Source organism: Poecilia reticulata, chromosome 9 (genome assembly GCF_904066995.2).
Source record: "Poecilia reticulata chromosome 9, P_reticulata-male-v2, whole genome shotgun sequence".
NCBI classification, from domain to species: domain Eukaryota; kingdom Metazoa; phylum Chordata; class Actinopteri; order Cyprinodontiformes; family Poeciliidae; genus Poecilia; species Poecilia reticulata.
This window is the reverse complement of record NC_088838.1, coordinates 26,273,042-26,296,114: the sequence shown is the minus strand read 5'-3', so window position 1 is coordinate 26,296,114 and position 23,073 is coordinate 26,273,042. Positions and strand designations below refer to the sequence as shown.

Below are 23,073 nucleotides of genomic sequence, written 5' to 3'. Positions count from 1 at the left end.
AGCCGAGTCCAGTGTGTCCAATCTTCACCGCTACCTGACAGTGGACAGCACGTCTCTTTAGCGGCTTGTTCTGGAAGGGGATGTTTGTCAACCACTTCTACTGGAAACTGATGGGTTTCAACACAATGAACAAAGATGATGAACATGTAGAGATGTTCAGGAAGGTTTATGAAGCTCAGTATGCAGCCATAGACTTCTGCCTGCAGAACTATACAGATTACATGAAGAAAGATGTGGAGGAGACAGCCAATTGACTCAGTGCTGATGACAAAATGGCCATTGCTCTTAAGGTGACAAACGAACCTGCAGTGCCATCAAGTGGTTAAACTGCAGCACTGCAGGACATTTTCAGATGAAATACAAAAATGTAAGTTTGAACTTTGTTATGTATATTTTATAAATATTGAAACCTTAATAAGTGGAGCTGGATGAATCCGTCCAAAGCAGTTTACCGTCTGGATAAGAAAGACTTTTCCCCCTCCACCAATCACAGCCGCTCTGTGAGGAAAAACCCGCCTGATAAAAGACACTTTGCGGCCGCATTTGCGCAGAATCGCGGTGCCGCGGCTGCGCAAATGATCAATTTTCTGGATCGTTTGTAGTAAGTTCGGTTATTGAAGTAATCTGAAAACAATCCTGCTTGTGTTTACTGCTGCTGTGTGTCAGTCCTGTCTCAGTCAAGCACTTAAATCTTTTTTTCGCGCTACATCATGGAAAGAGTGGAAGTATTCAGTGAGTGGCGGGGTCCTTCTCAGCCTCAGAGCCTCTAAAACATGTAAACTTTCACTTTTCCCCCTTTAAATTAGACTTTATTTCTCTGAGCTGCACACAGCTGGTGACTCCTAGCAACGGTTGCTGAGCTGACGCAACGTTCTTGGATGGAATCTGGTCCTTTATGACATCACAGAGTTTTCTGAGTATTTTGTCTTTCCTTCTGCCACTTTCTTTGTGAGAGACAGTTGAAGTTTGGTGAGAGACTGAGATAGTTTGCGATTTAAACAAAATTTGCTTTACCTTCCGTTACAAATCCAAGAAGCTATGAGCCACTTAAAGAATCCAAAGCCTCTTGCATTACCGGCTTTAACCGGGGATATGATCACACCGATGATGGAGGAGTTCTTTTGTCCTTTTCATTGGATCAGATAATGGATTTGGCCATGGGGAAACCTGATTGTGACACAAAGTCCAGCTTGAAGGATCTGTTGTTGAAGTTACTGGATAAATGTTACACTTTTATTCTCTGCAATATCCCTAAACAGGACATCAGATCCCAAGATGTGGACACGATCTTGGGCAATGCGCTCCTAACATCATTTTCAGACATCTTTTCGATTACAGGGAAGATTCATCCCATGAGCTTTGACATTTTCAATGAGTTATTCATTAAATATGTCAAAAAATCATTGAGCTCTGTCTGCTCCACGCACGATCCTGATACTTCTGTGGTCTGCCACTTGTCTTGGTCGGAGGCCGTGGATTCCATCTTTCCACATGCACTCCAGCTGACAGAGGAATTATTACTGATTTACCTTGAAGAAATATTGAGACAGAACTAGAATTTGCTAAATACCTGCAACGGAGAAAAGAAATCAGGAATCAGACTTGGAGATGGTGAATGAATTCATTTTGGAGGAACTTTCAAAGACCACTAATGAGAGGGAATCAGATCTAAAGATGGTGGAGGAATTTATTTCTCAGGAGTTTTCAGATCCCAGTTTAGAAATCTCAGATGATTCATTGGATGCTCTTCCACCAGCTGATAACCAAGGTTCCAGAGATGAAGAGGCTTCTGTTGTGCTATCGGAAGAGGCACCAGCTGAAAACCCAGGGTCCAGAGATGAAGAGGCTTCTGTTGTGCTATCGGAAGAGGCGCCAACTAAAAACCCAGGGTCCAGAGATGAAGAGGCTTCTGTTGTGCCTCTTCCCATAGCACAACAAAAGAACGAAGCAGCTGGAGTCGAAACGAAGAACCACCTTCAAATGACGGAAAAGATCAAGGCAAGGGAGTTTCACCAGCACCAGGACATAAAGAAACAAGAGTTTCATCAGTGGAAAACGTTGTTTCCACTGAGCAGCATCTCTCAGAGGAATCAACCCTCTCAAAAGGGATTCGGTTAGTTGATGCAGAGCTGGAGTCAGTGGTTACCACAGAGCTTGAGGAACCGCTGCCAGTGACCTCAGACGCAGAAAAGGAGGAGCAGCAGTCATCCATCATGCTGCTTATTAATACCATCGTTACCAAGGCCATAACAAAATCTAGGACAACCTGCAAGTACAAACACCTCCAAAAAATCACAGAGAGGTTGTCTGAGAAAATCTGGGCCGAGGTCAAAGAGCAAGACCTGAAGAATATTCAAAGTAAACTGGACAGTCTCAGCAAAGACATTCTGAGAGAAGTCACCAAAAAGATAGGCTGCTCAAGAAAAGACATTTTCTTACTGTTGGGCTTAAACAACTCTATGGTAGACGAGGCATTAATTTCTATTTGTAAAGAAAAAATAGTAAAAAAAAACAAGAAACCCAACCTCATCAAACATTTCTGGACCTCTATAGGCAAGACTTTCAAGTCCCTATAGATAATTTTCTTATTTTTATCCCATCCTATAACACAAATGTATGTTGGTGTTTACTGTTTCCCCTGAGACAGACTGGCGACCTGTTATGTAGCGACTTGTTATGTATTTCTCATTTGCACAATATTTTGGTCAATTCAAACACAAAGGGTTCAATTGTTAGGGGCTGCACAGTGACACAGTTGTCTTGCAGCAAGAAGGTCCTGAGTTTCATGCGTGGGTTCTCTCCGGGTGCTCCGGCTTCCTCCCACAGTAAAAAAAAAAAGCCTGTCAGGTTAATTGGTCTGTATAAATTATCAGTGTGTGTGTGGACATTTGTCCAGACTGTCTCTGTGTTGCCCAGAGACAGACTGGTGACCTGTTATTATATAAATCTAATTTGCCCAATTTTTTGGTCAATTCAAACAAAAAGGGTTCAATTGTTAGGGGCTGCACAGTGATGCAGTAGAAAGAGCTGTTGCATTGCAGCAAGAAGGTCATGGGTTCAAATCCTGGGCCGGTGTATTTCTGCATGGAGTTTGCATGCGTGGGTTCTCTCCGGGTGCTCCGGCTTCCTCCCACAGTAAAAGAAAAGCCTGTCACATTAATTGGTCTGTATAAATTCTCAGTGTGTGTGTGTGTGTGTGTGTTTGTCCAGTCTGTCTCTGTGTATAACCAGCAGAGCAGGAGTTTAAAATAAACTAATCAACCACCGCTGTGTTCAGGGAGGCTTATTAATAATTGGAAAATAATATCAAATATATATACTTTTCTACTTATGTATATAAATAACTGGCTGAAATATTTGCCAGCTACTATGAAAGTGTGTATATATATACACTGCTCAAAAAATAAAGGGAACACTTAAACAACACAATATAACTCCAAGTAAATCAAACTTCTGTGAAATCAAACTGTCCACTTAGGAAGCAACACTGATTGACCCGACGAGGGACCCTGTTGTCAATCAGTGTTGCTTCCTAAGTGGACAGTTTGATTTCACAGAAGTTTGATTTACTTGGAGTTATATTGTGTTGTTTAAGTGTTCCCTTTATTTTTTTGAGCAGTATACTTATGTATATAAATGAACTGGCTGAAATATTTGCCAGCTACTATGAACGTATGTATATTATATATATATATATATATATATATATATATATATATATATATATATATATATATATATATATATATATATATACATACACACACTTTCATCATAGTGTGTGTATATATACACACACATATATATATATTAAAAAAAAATTCCCTTCTCACCTCCGCGGGTAGTCTGTTTCATCCTCTGAGCTCGGGTCCTCTACCAGAGGCCTGGGAGCTTGAGGGTTCTGCGCAGTATCTTGGCTGTGCCTAGAACTGCACATTTCTGGACTGAGATGTCTGATGTTGTTCCTGGGATCTGTTTGAGCCACTGCTCCAGTTTGGGGGTGACTGCCCGAGGGCCCCAATGACCACAGGCACCACTGTGGTCTTCACCTTCCAGGTCTTTTCCAGTTCCTCCCTGAGGCCCTGGTATTTCTCCAATTTCTCATGCTCCTTTTTCCTGATGTTGTAGTCACTTGGTATTGCTACATCCACCACAACGGCTTTCCTCTGTTCTTTATCCACCACCACAATGTCCGGTTGGTTCGCCATTACCATCTTGTCTGTCTGGATCTGGAAGTCCCACAGGATCTTAGCTCGGTCATTCTCCACCACCTTTGGGGGTGTTCCCCACTTTGATCTCGGGGCTTCCAGTCCATATTCTGCACAGATGTTCCTGTACACTATGCCCGCCACTTGGTTATGTCGTTCCATGTACGCTTTCCCTGCCAGCATCTTGCACCCTGCTATTATGTGCTGGACTGTCTCAGGGGCCTCCTTGCACAACCTACACCTTGGGTCTTGTCTGGTGTGGTAGATCTGAGCCTCTCTGGTGTTTAGGGCCTGTTCCTGGGCGGCCAGGATGAGAGCCTCTGTGCTGTCCTTGAGTCCAGCTTTCTCCAGCCATTGGTAGGTTTTCCTGACATCAGCCACTTCAGTTATTTGTTGGTGGTACATCCTATGTAGGGGCTTGTCCTCCCATGATGGTACTTCCAGCACCTTGTCTTCTGTTCCCCATTGCCTGAGACATTCGCTGAGCACATCGTCCGTTGAGGCTTTGTCCTTGATGTATTTATGGATCTTGGATGTTTCATCCTGGACAGTGGCTCTCACACTCACTAGTCCTCTGCCTCCTTCCTTACGGCTCGTGTACAGTCTCAGGGTGCTGGATTTGGGGTGGAACCCTCCATGCATGGTTAGTAGCTTCCTAGTCTTAACATCCGTGGCCTTCATCTCTTCCATTGGCCAGCTAATTATTCCGGCAGGGTATCTGATTACTGGTAAGGCATAGCTGTTTATTGCACGGATCTTGTTCTTGCCATTGAGCTGGCTTCTCAGGACTTGCCTTATTCGTTGGAGGTATTTGGCTGTGGCTCCTTTCCTTGTGACCTCATCGAGGTTGCTATTTGCTTGTGGTATTCCCAGGTACTTGTAGCTGTGCTCTATGTCTGCTATTGTTCCTTCTGGGAGTGAGACCCCTTCTGTGTGGGCGACCTTCCCTCTCTTTGTAACCATCCGACCACACTTCTCTAGTCCGAATGACATCCCAATGTCAGTGCAGTAGATCCTGGTGGTGTGGATCAGTGAGTCGATGTCTCGCTCGCTCTTGGCGTACAGCTTGATGTCATCCATGTAGAGGAGGTGACTGATCGTGGCCCCATTCTTGAGCCGGTATCCGTAGCCAGTCTTGTTGATGATTTGGCTGAGAGGGTTCAGGCCTATGCAGAACAGCAGTGGGGACAGAGCATCTCCTTGGTATATGCCACATTTGATGGACACTTGTGCAAGTGGTTTGCAGTTGGCTTCAAGGGTGGTTTTCCACAGCCCCATCGAGTTTGCAATGAAGGCTCTTAGAGTCCTATTGATGTTGTACATCTCTAAGCATTCAATGATCCAAGTGTGTGGCATTGAGTCGTAGGCTTTCTTGTAATCAATCCAAGCGGTACACAGGTTGGTGTGTCGGGTTTTGCAGTCTCGGGCAACTGTGTGGTCTACAAGGAGTTGGTGTTTGGCTCCTCTGCTATTTATGCCTATGCCCTTCTGTGCCTTGCTCATGTATTTATCCATGTGCCCGCTTATCTTAGCCGCTATGATGCCTGACATGAGCTTCCATGTTGTAGAGAGACAGGTTATTGGCCGATAGTTGGATGGGACTGAACCCTTCGAGGGTTCCTTCTGTATCAGGATTGTGCGCCCTTCAGTTAACCATTCAGGGTGAGTCCCATTTTGTAGAAGCTGGTTCAGTTGAGCTGCCAGTCGCTCATGGAGGGCAGTGAGTTTCTTAAGCCAGTAGGCATGGATCATGTCAGGTCCTGGTGCTGTCCAGTTTTTCATACCCGAGACTCTGTCTTGGACATCTGCCACAGTGATGGTTACCGGGGCTTGTTCCGGGAGGTTGCTGTGGTCCTCTCGTAGAGAGGACCACAGCAACCACTGTGCATTGCTGTTGTGGGACGCCTCCCTTTCCCATATGCCTTTCCAGTATTGTTCAGTCTCCAGCCTGGGTGGGTCTGCTCTGTTGTTATTACCCTGCCATTGAGAGTACACTTTAGCTGGTTGGGTGGCGAAGAGCCGGTTAATCCTCCTGGCTTCATTCTCTCTCGTGTATCTCTTTAGGCGGCTGGCCAAGGCTTGGAGCCTTTGTTTGGTAGTTTCGAGTGCTTCAGGTATGGGCATCTAGGTGTACTTCTTGGGTACTGATCTTTTCATTGCACCCCTTTGGAGCTCTGACAGTTGACTCACTTCCCTCCTTGTTATCTTGATCTTAGCCTCTAACCGTCTTTTCCATGGTGGGTATTGGGTCTCATGGTTGCTCTTATAACCAAGCATCTCAAGGATCACTGATGCTCAGTTGTATATCAGCTCATTGGTTTCTGTTATGGTGTTGGTAGGGATCGATCTCAATGCTGCATTCACATCTTCAATGAGACTTTCTGATGGTACTTCACTCAGCCGTTGTAATTGGCGTCGGGGTCGTCTGGTGTTCATTCGGGCCATGATTCTCTCTCTCAGGTCATATATATATATATATATATATATATATATATATATATACACACACACACACTTTCATAGTGTGTGTATATATATACACACACACACTAAAGCTACTTTCACCCCTGCCTGGAACATTAGGCACCAGCGCCTCCAGACTTTATTAAGGGATAAAGGGTGTACAGAAAATGGATGGGTTCAGTTTTTAAGTTTTGTCTAGACCTTTTTGAGATTAATTTCAAAATTTCTGAGTTTTTGGCAGGCGTTTTTTTTCTCTATCTACTATGGCTCTAATATGCCATCATAACTGGCATATTAGTTATGCCAGTTATAACTAATATGCCCAGAACCAAGAAGGTCCTGGGTTCAATTCCTGGCCAACGCCTTTCTGCATGGAGTTTTTATGTTCTTCCTGTGCATAGTGGGTTCTCTCCGGGTACTCCGGCTTCCTCCCACAGTCCAAAAACATGACTGTCAGGTTAATTGGTCTGTATAAATAAAGACGCAGCCAGAAATGTTTGAAAGATTTAATAATTTTTCATGTTTCTCCAGAACTTTCTCTCAGTCTCATTTCCTCAAACCAGTTTCCAGGTTTTCCACATGAACCACAGATAGTTCGTTGGGGTTGACGTCTCACTCTGACAGGAATCCGTGGACTATCCTCTGCCTCCCCCTGGTGGTGGTTGTCAGTTCCTGCGCTGCTCCTGGTCTTTTCTGCGCTGTTTTTCCTTCTGTTTCTCCAGTTTGTCCAGAGCTTTCCTCTCTTTCTCCGCCGCAGTTTGGACGTCTTTGATGCGGCGCTTCAGAGCACTGCGGTCGGTCGAACTGAGCATGCCCAGACCCTGCAGGGGAAAGAGACAGCAGAGGGTCAGAGTTCCTCTGGAGGGGTGATCACATCATCAGCACCCTCCTCATCGTCACCTTCAGCTTGGTGCTGTCCATCTGCAGGAGCTGCTCTCCATCAATGTCTCTGGCGCTGAACTCTGGGATGTACTGCTCCATGTGGAGTCCTCGGAGCCACTGACAAACCTCCTGGGTCGACCAGGAGGAGATGGAGGAGGAAAGCTCATCACAGGGCTGAGGAGGAGGAAGAGGAAGAGGAGAGGTTTGTAAAGTTACACACTAAAAAGTCTGTCATTGAGGGCTGCACAGTGATACAGTTGGTGCTGCCTTGCAGCAAGAAGGTCCTGGGTTCAATTCCTGGCCAACGTCTTTGTGCATGGAGTTTTCATGTTCTCCCTGTGCATGGTGGGTTCTCTCTGGGTACTCTGGCTTCCTCCCACAGTCCAAAAACATGACTGTCAGGTTAATTGGTCTGTATAAATTCTCTCTAGGTGTGTGTGTTTGTAATACCTTGTGGGGATGATTTTCCTGACACATACTATGTTGTGGAGACCAGTTGCTCCTTGTGGGGACCGAAGCCTGGTCCCCACAAGGGGAAACCCTGTTTTGGGTCAGGGGTCAAAGTTAGGACTAAGGTGGGAATTGGTCAGGGTTAGGAAAAGGGCAAAGGTGGTTTAGGCTGTAGAAATGAATGGAAGTCCACTAGGGACAGGCGTGCGTGCGTCGTGCGTGCGTGCGTCGTGCGTGCGTGCAGACGGATGGAGGGTCTGTCATTCTGTCATTGAGTAAAAAATGTCAGTGTTCATCTTTCAAAGTCATATTTTCACCATATTATTCCTACATTTATAAATGTCAGAAATCCAAACTAAATATTTAATTCACAAGCTAAATATTTAGTTTACAAACTGTACATTTAACTGTCCAATCAAACATTTAAGAAACTCTTTAGTTTCCAGCTAAGGGTTTAAATCTGAGCTAAATACTTAGTTTTCAAACTGTTTGTTTCAGATTCCAGCTAATCATAATCATTTCATGCTGATGTGCTAAAAGTTTTAGTATTTCTATTTAATATTAACTGCAAACTTATATCAAACTATCCCAACATAAGATGCTCAACATTCTCGATTTTGATTTATTACTGTTAAGATTTATTCTGTTATTTATTACTTTGTTCTTCTAATATTATTATTTTGACTCCATTATCACATGACAGTATTCTTGTCATATTATGACGTTATTCTCATAAATAAATATATTTAAAATCCTGGCCTGGCCTTCAGAGCGTCACCTCATCAGAGGACTGGGACAGGGTGTGGTACGGATGGGAGGATCTGGAGGACGACTCTGGAGGAGGAGAGGTGGAAGAGGAGGTGGGAGGAGGAGAGAACTCCTCACTGAGAGCCGACTCCTGGACAGAGAGCAGAAACAACATCAGTATAAATTATATTCAGTTTTTAATTGCAAGTCATTTAAAAATCACAATTTCTTCTGCATGAAAACTATTTTATTAGAGCTGAAACAAACAAATTATTTTAGTGATTTATTAATCTATTATTCTGACGATTAATCACTTAATCTTTAAAAAAAAAAAGTTGGAATTTTCTCCACATTTTTCATTGACTGCCTTTTTACTCAACATTAGAAATACATTTAATTTTTAATTTAATTTTTTTTTTTAGTAATAATTTCTATGTCATTATAATATAAAAAAACCACACAATTTCGCGATTAAGTGATTTGTTTTTTACAATAATATATATTTGATAATGTATGTAGAAATTATTTTACTGATAAAACAAACAAACAAAAAAATTGCTCTTGGGGCCCCCTGGTGGCCGCGGTAGGTACCGCACGCTTCACCGGTTTCATAAGCTGCCATGCAACGTGTGGAGCATCCAAACGTCCAAGTCAGAAGTTAAGAAAGCAAAACAATGTCTCAAAAAGGGGCTTATCCTCCAGGGAGGGAGAAAAGAAAGAGGAAGAATAGAAAAAAAGCCAAGATGTAATGATTTGTAAAAGATTAGTAAAGCTGCTGATAGAAAATTAGCTTTCAGGGTCCAATTAGCTTTCAACAGCCAAACATTTTTGCTAGGGTCTTTGTGTTTGTGTGAGACTGAGTTTAAACTCTAAATGAGTTGATTCTCATGGTGGCTCTGTATATTTCTGAGGTATTTTTGGCGGCTTTGATAATGTTTTATAACAATAATTGAAACTTCTCAATGTTTGACAAGGTCTAGCAAAATGTTTTCACGTCAGGCTACATGGCTGCTACATCGACGAGCTGCTCTATGCTGTAGTTGGGGATTTGTTGTTTACTGCTGAGCAAAATCATTTTGTGGCTAAAACAAACATTTTTAAATTTTTTTTCAACTTCTCAGTTATGTGAAACTTCTGTTAAAATCATTTGAAGGCATAAAATCAGTCCAGTACCGGCACCGGTCCACATTCTCAAGGGAGAAAGACTCACCTGGTATAAATTACATTTTTAGCTATTGGAGTAACGCTTAATTTAATTTATTTAATCAAAGAATGTCATGAATATGTAAATCAGTAAATGTCTAAATAATTAACAAAAACCTTGAAGTATAATCATCTCAGGATGAATTATTGTTCTTAACATTCAACAGACGTAAAGGAGATAATACTCTGAATATTAATGTCTCAATATGACGCAAAATGTATCAATAAAAACAGACTGATTTTAAAAAATGTCTAAAGAAAAATAAAGTTTTTAAAAGACAAGCTGCAGTCTGAGAGCTTCTTACCTCTCAGGTGAGTCTGAGGAGAAAACCTGGAGCTGCTCTTCTGTCCAGATGATAAAATGTTTCTGAAAACGGTTCAGACAGGTGGGTATTTACCCACTTTACTGAGTGGGCACTGTTACGGCCCAAGGCCTTTTCCTCTGGGTCTCTAACATCCATGTCTTTAATTGGTGCTGATTGGAAGTAGAGGCAGCTGGCCAGTGTCTCCAGATCCACCTTAAGACTCACTACTTCCTCTGACTGATCAGCTCTTTTCTTTCTGTCTCCCTGCCACTCTCTCCCTTTGTCCCTTTCTTTCCCAACCAGTTATGACTTTTGTTAAATAAATTCCTTTTTAAGTTATTCCATGCATTGCTTCCCTTTCATTTGTTATGGTTTAAGAGCCAGACCATAACAAATTGGGGGCTCGTTCAAATTTATGTTAGTTTTGTTGAGTTAGTTAAGTGGTAAACATTGTTTGTTAATTTAACTGGGAAGCTAGTGTGGAAATCTTGAGTTTAGTTTTGGGAAAATGATTTTTTTTTTTCTCTCTCTTCTCTGGTTTGGTGTAAGTTGCCTGATTTCGTCCTTTCTGATGAGCTCATTGGTAAGTTTTAATTGTTGACTGATTTGTGCAATTCATTATGTCTCATCTGAACTGATTCCCCTGTAGGCCTCAGCGTGTCTCCCCTTTGGGATTCATGTGCTCAAAAACAGTAGTGTGGGATCATATGGTTGGAGCAGTTGTCTCGGGGGCACGGCCATAGTGTTGGGGGGGTTGCCAATTTTCTTGGCGCCTTTTCCACTCTATTGGTATTAAGTGCATAAATACCCACCGTCCCTGATCTCTGAAGACTAGGGTTGAGCTAGAAAGTTTCTGATAGGCAGTTAGAGGGGAGGTTTGGGTTGATTGGTTTGTGTTGCACAGATTGTCAGCAATTAAAAGTTTGAAACACTGTTTTGTGATTAAGACTTTAGTCATGTCTGTGGAAGACTTTAATAAATCTCCATCGGCAGGATTTTTGGAGCAGTGTTCTAGAGAACAACTAGTAAAAATTGCTGAACACTATAAAATAAGTGTCGGTGATAAAAGGTTGAAAGACAATGTTAAAGCAATTTTAAGGGAGAATTTAATTGAGATGGGTGTTTTGTCGTCACCTTCCAGACCTGACGATTTGGGTGCTCAGGTTGTAAAGTCTGACGTTTTGGATTTTGAACAACAAAAAGAGATGTTAAGGTTGAGAATGCAACTGGAGAAAGAAAAGGAGTTGGCTTTAGAGAGGTTACGACAGCAGGCAGATTTGGATAAGGCTCTTGCTTTGGAAAAAATGAGACAGGAAATTGAATTGGCAAGAATAAATTTGGAAAGTGAGAAATTAAATCTGGTGAAAGATGGCAAATTGTCTGCGGAATCTTGTGTTGGGGACTCAAAATGCAAACCCTCTGATGTATTAAATGACTTGCGTTTGGTGCCTAAGTTCAGTGAAAAGGATGTTGATACTTTTTTCACTTTGTTTGAAAGGGTTGCACACACAAGAGATTGGTCTGATTCAGACCGCATACTTTTGCTTCAGTGTGTTTTGATTGGTCGTGCTCAGGAAGCGTTTTCTATGTTGAGCTTGAATGATGGCCAAGATTATGCCAAGGTTAAAGCTGCAATATTGAAAGCTTATGAATTAGTCCCTGAAGCATATAGACAAAAGTTTAGAAACTGGAACAAAGGTGACAAAACTTATGTGGAGTTTGCAAGAGATTTGGAAATTCATTTCAACCGATGGTGCACTTCCTCTGAGGTTAAGACACTTGGTGATCTCTGTAATTTAATGGTTTTGGAACAATTTAAAAACTCTGTTTCTCATAAAATTGCAGTGTACATTAATGAACAGAAGGTTAAAACTGTGTCAGAAGCTGCAGTCTTGGCTGATGATTTTGTTTTGACACATAAAGATGCAAGTGGAGAGCACGCAGAGAGCACACATTCTGGAGGTTCTTTTTTGGATCGCAGTAACCATGATCTGGACAAAATTTGTAATTATTGTCACAGAAAAGGTCATTGGAAAAAAGACTGTGCTTTGCTGAAATCCAGAAATAAAAATGGAACTCGGGTTAAACCAGCAGCGTTTGCTGCATCAGTTTCTGTGAATGTTCCTCACAAAATGGCTGAAGTGTCATCTTCTGGGAAACCTGACTTGAGTTCTTACAAACCATTTCTGTTGGAGGGACATGTTTCTTTGGTTGGGAGTGACGTTAAGATGCCAGTTACAATCTTAAGAGATACTGGTGCATACGATTCATTCATTTTGGCATCCGTTTTACCTTTTTCAGATGAGTCTGACACTGGATTATCTATACCTGTGTTGGGTATGGGCATGTCTGTGTTTTGTGTTCCAGTACATAAACTTGTGCTCCATTCAGAGTTGTTTGAAGGAGAAGTAAGAATGGGTGTGAGACCAGCGCTGCCTGTGATGGGTGTTACAGTTATACTGGGGAACAATATAGCTGGAGGGAAAGTCTGGCCTGATCAACCAGAGTCTCCAGTTGTTGTTTCAGTACCTTTGATCAGCAGTGGTCCTGATGAAAATGAAAAATCACACCCTGACATTTTTCAAGCATGTGCTGTGACACGGGCAATGAAAGCATCCAGTGATGTACATCAGGATGAAGATGTCAGAAAAGATGAACAGATTTCCTCTTGTCTGTCTAATATTCCTCTGTCTATTCCACAGGATGATCTGGTGCAGGAGCAAAGATCCGATCCCACCATACAGCATTTATTTCAGTCTGCATTACCTGTTGAAGAGATGCAGAGCCATGCTCATGGATACTTTGTTGAAAACAAGATATTGTTAAGGAAGTGGATGCCATGTGGTGAGAATGGTATTGGGGAGCCAGTTTATCAGGTTGTGGTACCTTTGAAATGGCGTGACATGGTCTTGCAGGTGTCCCATGATGAATCAGGACACATGGGAGTTAGGAAAACCTACGATCGCATTTTGAGAAATTTTTTTTGGCCACGACTGAAAAAAGATGTATCATCTTATATTAAAACTTGTCACACCTGTCAGCTCACTGGTAAACCCAATCAAGTTCTAAACCGGGCACCACTGCATCCTATTCCAGCTATTGGTAAACCGTTTGAGCACTTAATAATTGATTGTGTGGGTCCTCTTCCCCCTTCACGTTCAGGTGCAAAGTACCTGTTGACTGTTATGTGCCAAAGCACCAGATATCCAGCAGCATACCCATTGCACACACTTACTGCAAAGTCTGTGGTGCGGGCTCTTATGCAGTTTATTGGCATTTTTGGGATACCTAAAGTCATTCAGAGTGACCAAGGATCTAATTTCTCCTCTCATTTGTTTGCACAGATTTTGAAGCAGCTGCACATTAAGCACAACCAATCTACAGCATACCATGCGCAGAGCCAAGGAGCACTGGAACGATTTCATCAAACATTAAAATCTTTGCTCCGGGCTTATTGTGTTCAGATTGATGCTGATTGGGAGGATGGTCTGCCTTGGTTGTTACTTGCAGCAAGAGAAGTAACACAAGAGAGTATGGGCTTTAGCCCTAATGAATTGGTGTTTGGTCATACTGTGCGTGGTCCGTTAACAGTTTTGAGAGATGAGTGCCAGGATGCTGCACCGCCACAAAACCTGTTGAGTTATGTTAATGGGTTTAAGCAGAGACTCTTTACTGCTACTCAGTTGGCAAAAGAGAATCTATCGTCTGCACAGGAAAAAATGAAGCGTTTGTATGATAAGAAAGCTGAACGTCGTGTTTTTCTTTCAGGTGACCAAGTACTAGCTTTACTTCCTGTTGTGACTTCACCATTTCAGGCCAAGTTTTCTGGTCCGCACACAGTTTTGAAACAGCTGTCTGATCAAAACTATCTTATTGCGACTCCAGAAAGGCGGAAGAAACAGCGAATAATTCATGTTAATCTATTGAAACCTTATCATGTTCGTGCTGATAATGTCTTGGTGGATGAAGTTCACCCTGTGTGCATTGCTGAAACAGGGACATCTGCTGGTAATGAAGGGAATGGTGATGGGTTGCCTGTTCCAGATTCAGCCATTTTAACTGGTCGACTCAAGAATTCTGAATTATTGGAAAACATAGATGCTGTGCTAAGTTATTTGCCAGAATCTCAATGCTTTGAGTTGATTCAGTTGATAAAATCCCATCCTGATTTGTTTGCAGATGTCCCATCCTGCACGCACCTGATCGAACATGATATTGAGGTGGGTGATGCACAACCCATAAAACAACGGTTCTACAGGGTTAACCCAGAAAAACGTAAACATCTGGATGCTGAGGTTGACTACATGTTAAAAAATGGCATCGCTCAAGCATCATGTTCAAGCTGGTCTTCACCTTGCTTGCTAGTACCAAAATCAGACAAAACCTATAGATTTTGTTCCGATTTCAGAAAAGTCAATAGCATAACTAAGCCTGATTCATTTCCTCTACCTCGTATGGATGACTGCATTGACCAGATTGGTAATGCTAAATTCATCAGTAAGATAGACCTACTAAAAGGTTATTGGCAGGTCCCTTTAACCAAAAGGGCACAAGAAATATCTGCCTTTATTACACCAAGTGGATTATATTCATACAATGTTATGCCTTTTGGCTTGAGAAATGCGCCAGCAACTTTTCAGCGCTTGATGAATAAAGTTGTTGGGTGTTTAGAAGGCTGTTCTGTGTATTTAGATGACGTTGTTGTCTATTCTGATAGTTGGTCATCTCACATGGAACGACTCACTGCTTTGTTTGACCGTTTGCGGAATGCACATTTGACAGTGAATCTGGCCAAATGTGACTTTGCCCGAGCAACTGTTGCTTATCTTGGTCATCAAGTGGGTCAAGGTAAAGTATGTCCGGTTAGTGCAAAAGTTGAAGCGATTGCAAAATATCCACTACCAACGACTAAAAAGGAACTCATGAAATTCTTGGGTTTAGTGGGATATTATAGAGCCTTCTGCAGAAACTTTTCCACTGTGGTTGCACCTCTGACAGACCTTTTGAAAAACAATGTGAAATACATTTGGTCCTCTGCTTGTCAGCAAGCTTTTGAGGATGTGAAGATGATGCTGTGTAATTCTCCTGTCTTGCTGGCTCCTGATATGACTAAGCCTTTTCAGCTCCAGGTCGACGCTAGTCATGTTGGTGCAGGGGGAGTCCTTTTGCAACTGGATGACTTTTCAATTGAAAGACCTGTGAGTTTTTTTTCTAAGAAATTTAACAGACACCAGCTGAATTATTCAGTCATTGAAAAAGAGACCCTTGCTCTTATTTGGTCTTTACAGCATTTTGAGGTCTATGTGGGTTCAGGGCCTCTGACTGTATTTACGGATCATAATCCTTTGACCTTCTTAAATTCTTTTTGCTGCCCAAATCAAAGGCTTGTGAGATGGTCATTGTTTCTGCAATCTTTTTCCTTAGATATTTATCATATCAAGGGGAAGGATAATGTCATCGCAGATGCCTTGTCAAGAGCACCAAGACAGTAACATTTTTTTTCTTTTCTTCTCTCCTACCTGTCTAATAGTCACTTCAAGGTGCCAGTGGTTGTGTATGGATGGGATCGGAGAGAATCTAAGTTTTGTTTCATTTCAGCTGGTCTGAGATATTAGTGCACTTAATTTTGTTTTTCTCTATTTCCAGATGTTAATGCACAGGTTGCCCAGGGTTCCAGTGGGGACCCTGTCTTGAAGAGGGGGGGTGTTACGGCCCAAGGCCTTTTCCTCTGGGTCTCTAACATCCATGTCTTTAATTGGTGCTGATTGGAAGTAGAGGCAGCTGGCCAGTGTCTCCAGATCCACCTTAAGACTCACTACTTCCTCTGACTGATCAGCTCTTTTCTTTCTGTCTCCCTGCCACTCTCTCCCTTTGTCCCTTTCTTTCCCAACCAGTTATGACTTTTGTTAAATAAATTCCTTTTTAAGTTATTCCATGCATTGCTTCCCTTTCATTTGTTATGGTTTAAGAGCCAGACCATAACAGCACACACCCAGTCAGGGAAACACCTGAGTGGGTGTTACCCTGACTTCATTTAAATCTTTGAAGATGGAAAACAGTTTTACTTTCTTATTAACATGTTTTGTAGAAAATAAGAAGTTAAATTGTGTTTTTAATGTTTGTTTTTTAGTAAAACTCAGAATAAACTGATTTCTGTGTTTATTTTATGAATAGAAGATAATCCAAATTATACATTTACAAACAAAAAATTAAACATTTTATTATGGTTATGGTCAGATAACAGCTGAAAATTAATCTTTTAATTTTAAATGTTCTTATTTTTTATAAAATATAGTCTTTTTGTCTTTATGCACAAATATGTATTCAAATTATGTAGTTTTTAAAAATCCTACATAGTCGCACATTCCTTAGATCTGATAACATAAAATCATAACTTTGTTCTTACTGTACATGTTGGTTTTTGTTGGTTTTTTATTTTTTTATATAAATATATTTTTAAATCTTTCTGTGATTCCTCTTTGCTGAGTTTTATGCTGGAGGCTGAAATCCGGTTGAACAGGTTTAGATATAAACAAACTGGATGATGATGATGATGTTGGAATTCCAAAGAAATTCCCGAATGAACCTTCCCATAAATCCGATGATTTCTTGTAACTCAGCATCTTTCTCCTCTCCACAGTTTGGATTATTTATTTTAGTGATCAGGTCTGAATCTTATTGGTTTTTACCAAAGATTCTCAGTCAGATCAAATAAAATGTCTCTTTATCTGAAGTGTGTTTGAATATTTAGCAACTAAAGTGTAAAAATTAAAAAGCAGAAAGATCCACAAAGTGTCACAAGCCTGTTATCTGTTATTTAAAAATGTGGAAGTGATGGATTTTTTTATTGCAGAGATTTCAAAGGACCAAAGTGAGGAAAAGTTTACAAAGTACGAATACTTTTATGTGGCTTTAGCTCTACAGACTTTATTGAAAGATTAAGTAAATGTTGATTATTATGGCTTGGACTCAACAGTAACTTTAATCAATCAACACGTCAATCAGAACATTTCCAGCTCCAGACTGAATCTGGGAAGGAGGAGCGACTCTCAGTCCTTTACATTAAGGTCAGCTGCATCAGTCCAGCAGAAAGCAAAGGTTTCCTCTGACAGGTTCTGCTCACCCATCTGGACCTCTGTTTGCTCCTCAAACATCTCTCAGGTCAGCAGAGTTTATATTCACATTTTAATCAGGTCTTTGGCTGCAGCTGCTTTCATGGTTTATTTTATTTTGATCCTGAGATAAGAAGAAGTTCCAGCTGACAGAGAATAAAACCATCAGAGCAGCAGGTAACTCACCAGGTTGTTTATGATTGGTGTTTTTGCTTGATCAAGATTTCAGGAGAAGAAACTTTGTCTTGGAAGTTCGTTCACTTAAAGACGACGTCTGACGTCTAAATGTTGAGAAAAAGTTAAAGATGCTTCCTGTCATATATCTAATTCAACACAATAAGAATAAAATCAACTGGAATAAGTTAAATGGTCTTCATCAGAACAGTAACTTGGTATCAAGTGATGATGAAGAAGACTCAGACTCAGCTGAAATATTTGCCAGCCTCTATGAAAGTTCAGGAGCCGAGTCCAGTGTGTCCAATCTTCACCGCTACCTGACAGTGGACAGCACGTCTCTTTAGCGGCTTGTTCTGGAAGGGGATGTTTGTCAACCACTTCTACTGGAAACTGATGGGTTTCAACACAATGAACAAAGATGATGAACATGTAGAGATGTTCAGGAAGGTTTATGAAGCTCAGTATGCAGCCATAGACTTCTGCCTGCAGAACTATACAGATTACATGAAGAAAGATGTGGAGGAGACAGCCAATTGACTCAGTGCTGATGACAAAATGGCCATTGCTCTTAAGGTGACAAACGAACCTGCAGTGCCATCAAGTGGTTAAACTGCAGCACTGCAGGACATTTTCAGATGAAATAACAAAAATGTAAGTTTGAACTTTGTTATGTATATTTTATAAATATTGAAACCTTAATAAGTGGAGCTGGATGAATCCGTCCAAAGCAGTTTACCGTCTGGATAAGAAAGACTTTTCCCCCTCCACCAATCACAGCCGCTCTGTGAGGAAAAACCCGCCTGATAAAAGACACTTTGCGGCCGCATTTGCGCAGAATCGCGGTGCCGCGGCTGCGCAAATGATCAATTTTCTGGATCGTTTGTAGTAAGTTCGGTTATTGAAGTAATCTGAAAACAATCCTGCTTGTGTTTACTGCTGCTGTGTGTCAGTCCTGTCTCAGTCAAGCACTTAAATCTTTTTTTCGCGCTACATCATGGAAAGAGTGGAAGTATTCAGTGAGTGGCGGGGTCCTTCTCAGCCTCAGAGCCTCTAAAACATGTAAACTTTCACTTTTCCCCCTTTAAATTAGACTTTATTTCTCTGAGCTGCACACAGCTGGTGACACCTAGCAACGGTTGCTGAGCTGACGCAACGTTCTTGGATGGAATCTGGTCCTTTATGACATCACAGAGTTTTCTGAGTATTTTGTCTTTCCTTCTGCCACTTTCTTTGTGAGAGACAGTTGAAGTTTGGTGAGAGACTGAGATAGTTTGCGATTTAAACAAAATTTGCTTTACCTTCCGTTACAAATCCAAGAAGCTATGAGCCACTTAAAGAATCCAAAGCCTCTTGCATTACCGGCTTTAACCGGGGATATGATCACACCGATGATGGAGGAGTTTCTTTTGTCCTTTTCATTGGATCAGATAATGGATTTGGCCATGGGGAAACCTGATTGTGACACAAAGTCCAGCTTGAAGGATCTGTTGTTGAAGTTACTGGATAAATGTTACACTTTTATTCTCTGCAATATCCCTAAACAGGACATCAGATCCCAAGATGTGGACACGATCTTGGGCAATGCGCTCCTAACATCATTTTCAGACATCTTTTCGATTACAGGGAAGATTCATCCCATGAGCTTTGACATTTTCAATGAGTTATTCATTAAATATGTCAAAGAATCATTGAGCTCTGTCTGCTCCACGCACGATCCTGATACTTCTGTGGTCTGCCACTTGTCTTGGTCGGAGGCCGTGGATTCCATCTTTCCACATGCACTCCAGCTGACAGAGGAATTATTACTGATTTACCTTGAAGAAAATATTGAGACAGAACTAGAATTTGCTAAATACCTGCAACGGAGAAAAGAAAATCAGGAATCAGACTTGGAGATGGTGAATGAATTCATTTTGGAGGAACTTTCAAAGACCACTAATGAGAGGGAATCAGATCTAAAGATGGTGGAGGAATTTATTTCTCAGGAGTTTTCAGATCCCAGTTTAGAAATCTCAGATGATTCATTGGATGCTCTTCCACCAGCTGATAACCAAGGTTCCAGAGATGAAGAGGCTTCTGTTGTGCTATCGGAAGAGGCACCAGCTGAAAACCAGGGTCCAGAGATGAAGAGGCTTCTGTTGTGCTATCGGAAGAGGCGCCAACTAAAAACCCAGGGTCCAGAGATGAAGAGGCTTCTGTTGTGCCTCTTCCCATAGCACAACAACAGAACGAAGCAGCTGGAGTCGAAACGAAGAACCACCTTCAAAATGACGGAAAAGATCAATGCAAGGGAGTTTCACCAGCACCAGGACATAAAGAAACAAGAGTTTCATCAGTGGAAAACGTTGTTTCCACTGAGCAGCATCTCTCAGAGGAATCAACCCTCTCAAAAGGGATTCGGTTAGTTGATGCAGAGCTGGAGTCAGTGGTTACCACAGAGCTTGAGGAACCGCTGCCAGTGACCTCAGACGCAGAAAAGGAGGAGCAGCAGTCATCCATCATGCTGCTTATTAATACCATCGTTACCAAGGCCATAACAAAATCTAGGACAACCTGCAAGTACAAACACCTCCAAAAATCACAGAGAGGTTGTCTGAGAAAATCTGGGCCGAGGTCAAAGAGCAAGACCTGAAGAATATTCAAAGTAAACTGGACAGTCTCAGCAAAGACATTCTGAGAGAAGTCACCAAAAGATAGGCTGCTCAAGAAAAGACATTTTCTTACTGTTGGGCTTAAACAACTCTATGGTAGACGAGGATTAATTTCTATTTGTAAAGAAAAATAGTAAAAAAAACAAGAACCCAACCTCATCAAACATTTCTGGACCTCTATAGGCAAGACTTTCAAGTCCCTATAGATAATTTTCTTATTTTTATCCCATCCTATAACACAAATGTATGTTGGTGTTTACTGTTTCCCCTGAGACAGACTGGCGACCTGTTATGTAGCGACTTGTTATGTATTTCTCATTTGCACAATATTTTGGTCAATTCAAACACAAAGGGTTCAATTGTTAGGGGCTGCACAGTGACACAGTTGTCTTGCAGCAAGAAGGTCCTGAGTTTCATGCGTGGGTTCTCTCCGGGTGCTCCGGCTTCCTCCCACAGTAAAAAAAAAAAGCCTGTCAGGTTAATTGGTCTGTATAAATTATCAGTGTGTGTGTGGACATTTGTCCAGACTGTCTCTGTGTTGCCCAGAGACAGACTGGTGACCTGTTATTATATAAATCTAATTTGACCAATTTGTTGGTCAATTCAAACAAAAGGGTTCAATTGTTAGGGGCTGCACAGTGATGCAGTAGAAAAAGCTGCTGCATTGCAGCAAGAAGGTCATGGGTTCAAATCCTGGGCCGGTGTATTTCTGCATGGAGTTTGCATGCGTGGGTTCTCTCCGGGTGCTCCGGCTTCCTCCCACAGTAAAAGAAAAAGCCTGTCACATTAATTGGTCTGTATAAATTCTCAGTGTGTGTGTGTGTGTGTGGACATTTGTCCAGACTGTCTCTGTGTATAACCAGCAGAGCAGGAGTTTAAAATAAACTAATCAACCACCGCTGTGTTCAGGGAGGCTTATTAATAATTGGAAAATAATATCAAATATATATACTTTTCTACTTATGTATATAAATAAACTGGCTGAAATATTTGCCAGCTACTATGAAAGTGTGTATATATATACACTGCTCAAAAAATAAAGGGAACACTTAAACAACACAATATAACTCCCAAGTAAATCAACTTCTGTGAATCAAACTGTCCACTTAGGAAGCAACACTGATTGACCCGACGAGGGACCCTGTTGCCAATCAGTGTTGCTTCCTAAGTGGACAGTTTGATTTCACAGAAGTTTGATTTACTTGGAGTTATATTGTGTTGTTTAAGTGTTCCCTTTATTTTTTGAGCAGTATACTTATGTATATAAATGAACTGGCTGAAATATTTGCCAGCTACTATGAAAGTATGTATATATATATATATATATATATATATATATATATATATATATATATATATATATATATATATATACACACACTCTTATTATAGTGTGTGTATATATACACACACATATATATATATTAAAAAAAATTTCCCTTCTCACCCTCCGCGGGTGGTCTGTTTCATCCTCTGAGCTCGGGTCCTCTACCAGAGGCCTGGGAGCTTGAGGGTTCTGCGCAGTATCTTGGCTGTGCCTAGAACTGCACATTTCTGGACTGAGATGTCTGATGTTGTTCCTGGGATCTGTTTGAGCCACTGCTCCAGTTTGGGGTGACTGCCCCGAGGGCCCCAATGACCACAGGCACCACTGTGGTCTTCACCTTCCAGGTCTTTTCCAGTTCCTCCCTGAGGCCCTGGTATTTCTCCAATTTCTCATGCTCCTTTTTCCTGATGTTGTAGTCACTTGGTATTGCTACATCCACCACAACGGCTTTCCTCTGTTCTTTATCCACCACCACAATGTCCGGTTGGTTCGCCATTACCATCTTGTCTGTCTGGATCTGGAAGTCCCACAGGATCTTAGCTCGGTCATTCTCCACCACCTTTGGGGTGTTCCCACTTTGATCTCGGGCTTCCAGTCCATATTCTGCACAGATGTTCCTGTACACTATGCCCGCCACTTGGTTATGTCGTTCCATGTACGCTTTCCCTGCCAGCATCTTGCACCCTGCTATTATGTGCTGGACTGTCTCAGGGGCCTCCTTGCACAACCTACACCTTGGGTCTTGTCTGGTGTGGTAGATCTGAGCCTCTCTGGTGTTTAGGGCCTGTTCCTGGGCGGCCAGGATGAGAGCCTCTGTGCTGTCCTTGAGTCCAGCTTTCTCCAGCCATTGGTAGGTTTTCCTGACATCAGCCACTTCAGTTATTTGTTGGTGGTACATCCTATGTAGGGGCTTGTCCTCCCATGATGGTACTTCCAGCACCTTGTCTTCTGTTCCCCATTGCCTGAGACATTCGCTGAGCACATCGTCCGTTGAGGCTTTGTCCTTGATGTATTTATGGATCTTGGATGTTTCATCCTGGACAGTGGCTCTCACACTCACTAGTCCTCTGCCTCCTTCCTTACAGCTCGTGTACAGTCTCAGGGTGCTGGATTTGGGGTGGAACCCTCCATGCATGGTTAGTAGCTTCCTAGTCTTAACATCCGTGGCCTTCATCTCTTCCATTGGCCAGCTAATTATTCCGGCAGGGTATCTGATTACTGGTAAGGCATAGCTGTTTATTGCACGATCTTGTTCTTGCCATTGAGCTGGCTTCTCAGGACTTGCCTTATTCGTTGGAGGTATTTGGCTGTGGCTCCTTTCCTTGTGACCTCATCGAGGTTGCTATTTGCTTGTGGTATTCCCAGGTACTTGTAGCTGTGCTCTATGTCTGCTATTGTTCCTTCTGGGAGTGAGACCCCTTCTGTGTGGGCGACCTTCCCTCTCTTTGTAACCATCCGACCACACTTCTCTAGTCCGAATGACATCCCAATGTCAGTGCAGTAGATCCTGGTGGTGTGGATCAGTGAGTCGATGTCTCGCTCGCTCTT

General features: G+C 42.0%; 1 protein-coding gene across 1 annotated transcript; it reads right to left on the bottom strand.

The window, feature by feature from the left end:
• Window positions 1-7,163: 7,163 nt before the first annotated feature.
• Window positions 7,164-9,058, bottom strand: LOC145552832 (sterile alpha motif domain-containing protein 14-like). Its single transcript, XM_081610803.1, has 3 exons — window positions 8,782-9,058; window positions 7,572-7,727; window positions 7,164-7,492 (listed from the first exon to the last, which is right to left on the bottom strand). The coding sequence occupies exons 1-3, from the start codon at window positions 8,923-8,925 to the stop codon at window positions 7,337-7,339; spliced, it is 456 nt and encodes a 151-aa protein (XP_081466929.1). The 5' UTR covers window positions 8,926-9,058; the 3' UTR covers window positions 7,164-7,336.
• Between the last annotated feature and the right edge of the window lie 14,015 nt (window positions 9,059-23,073).

Bases quoted from the DNA above. Each gene is read 5' to 3' on its own strand.
- LOC145552832 (XM_081610803.1), bottom strand. From the start codon at position 8,925: ATGTTGTTTCTGCTCTCTGTCCAGGAGTCGGCTCTCAGTGAGGAGTTC. The intron at 7,728-8,781 runs GTGACGCTCTGA...CCTCCTCCTCAG, and splicing joins TGTCCCAGTCCTCTGATGAG to CCCTGTGATGAGCTTTCCTC. The intron at 7,493-7,571 runs GTGACGATGAGG...TTTCCCCTGCAG, and splicing joins TGGACAGCACCAAGCTGAAG to GGTCTGGGCATGCTCAGTTC.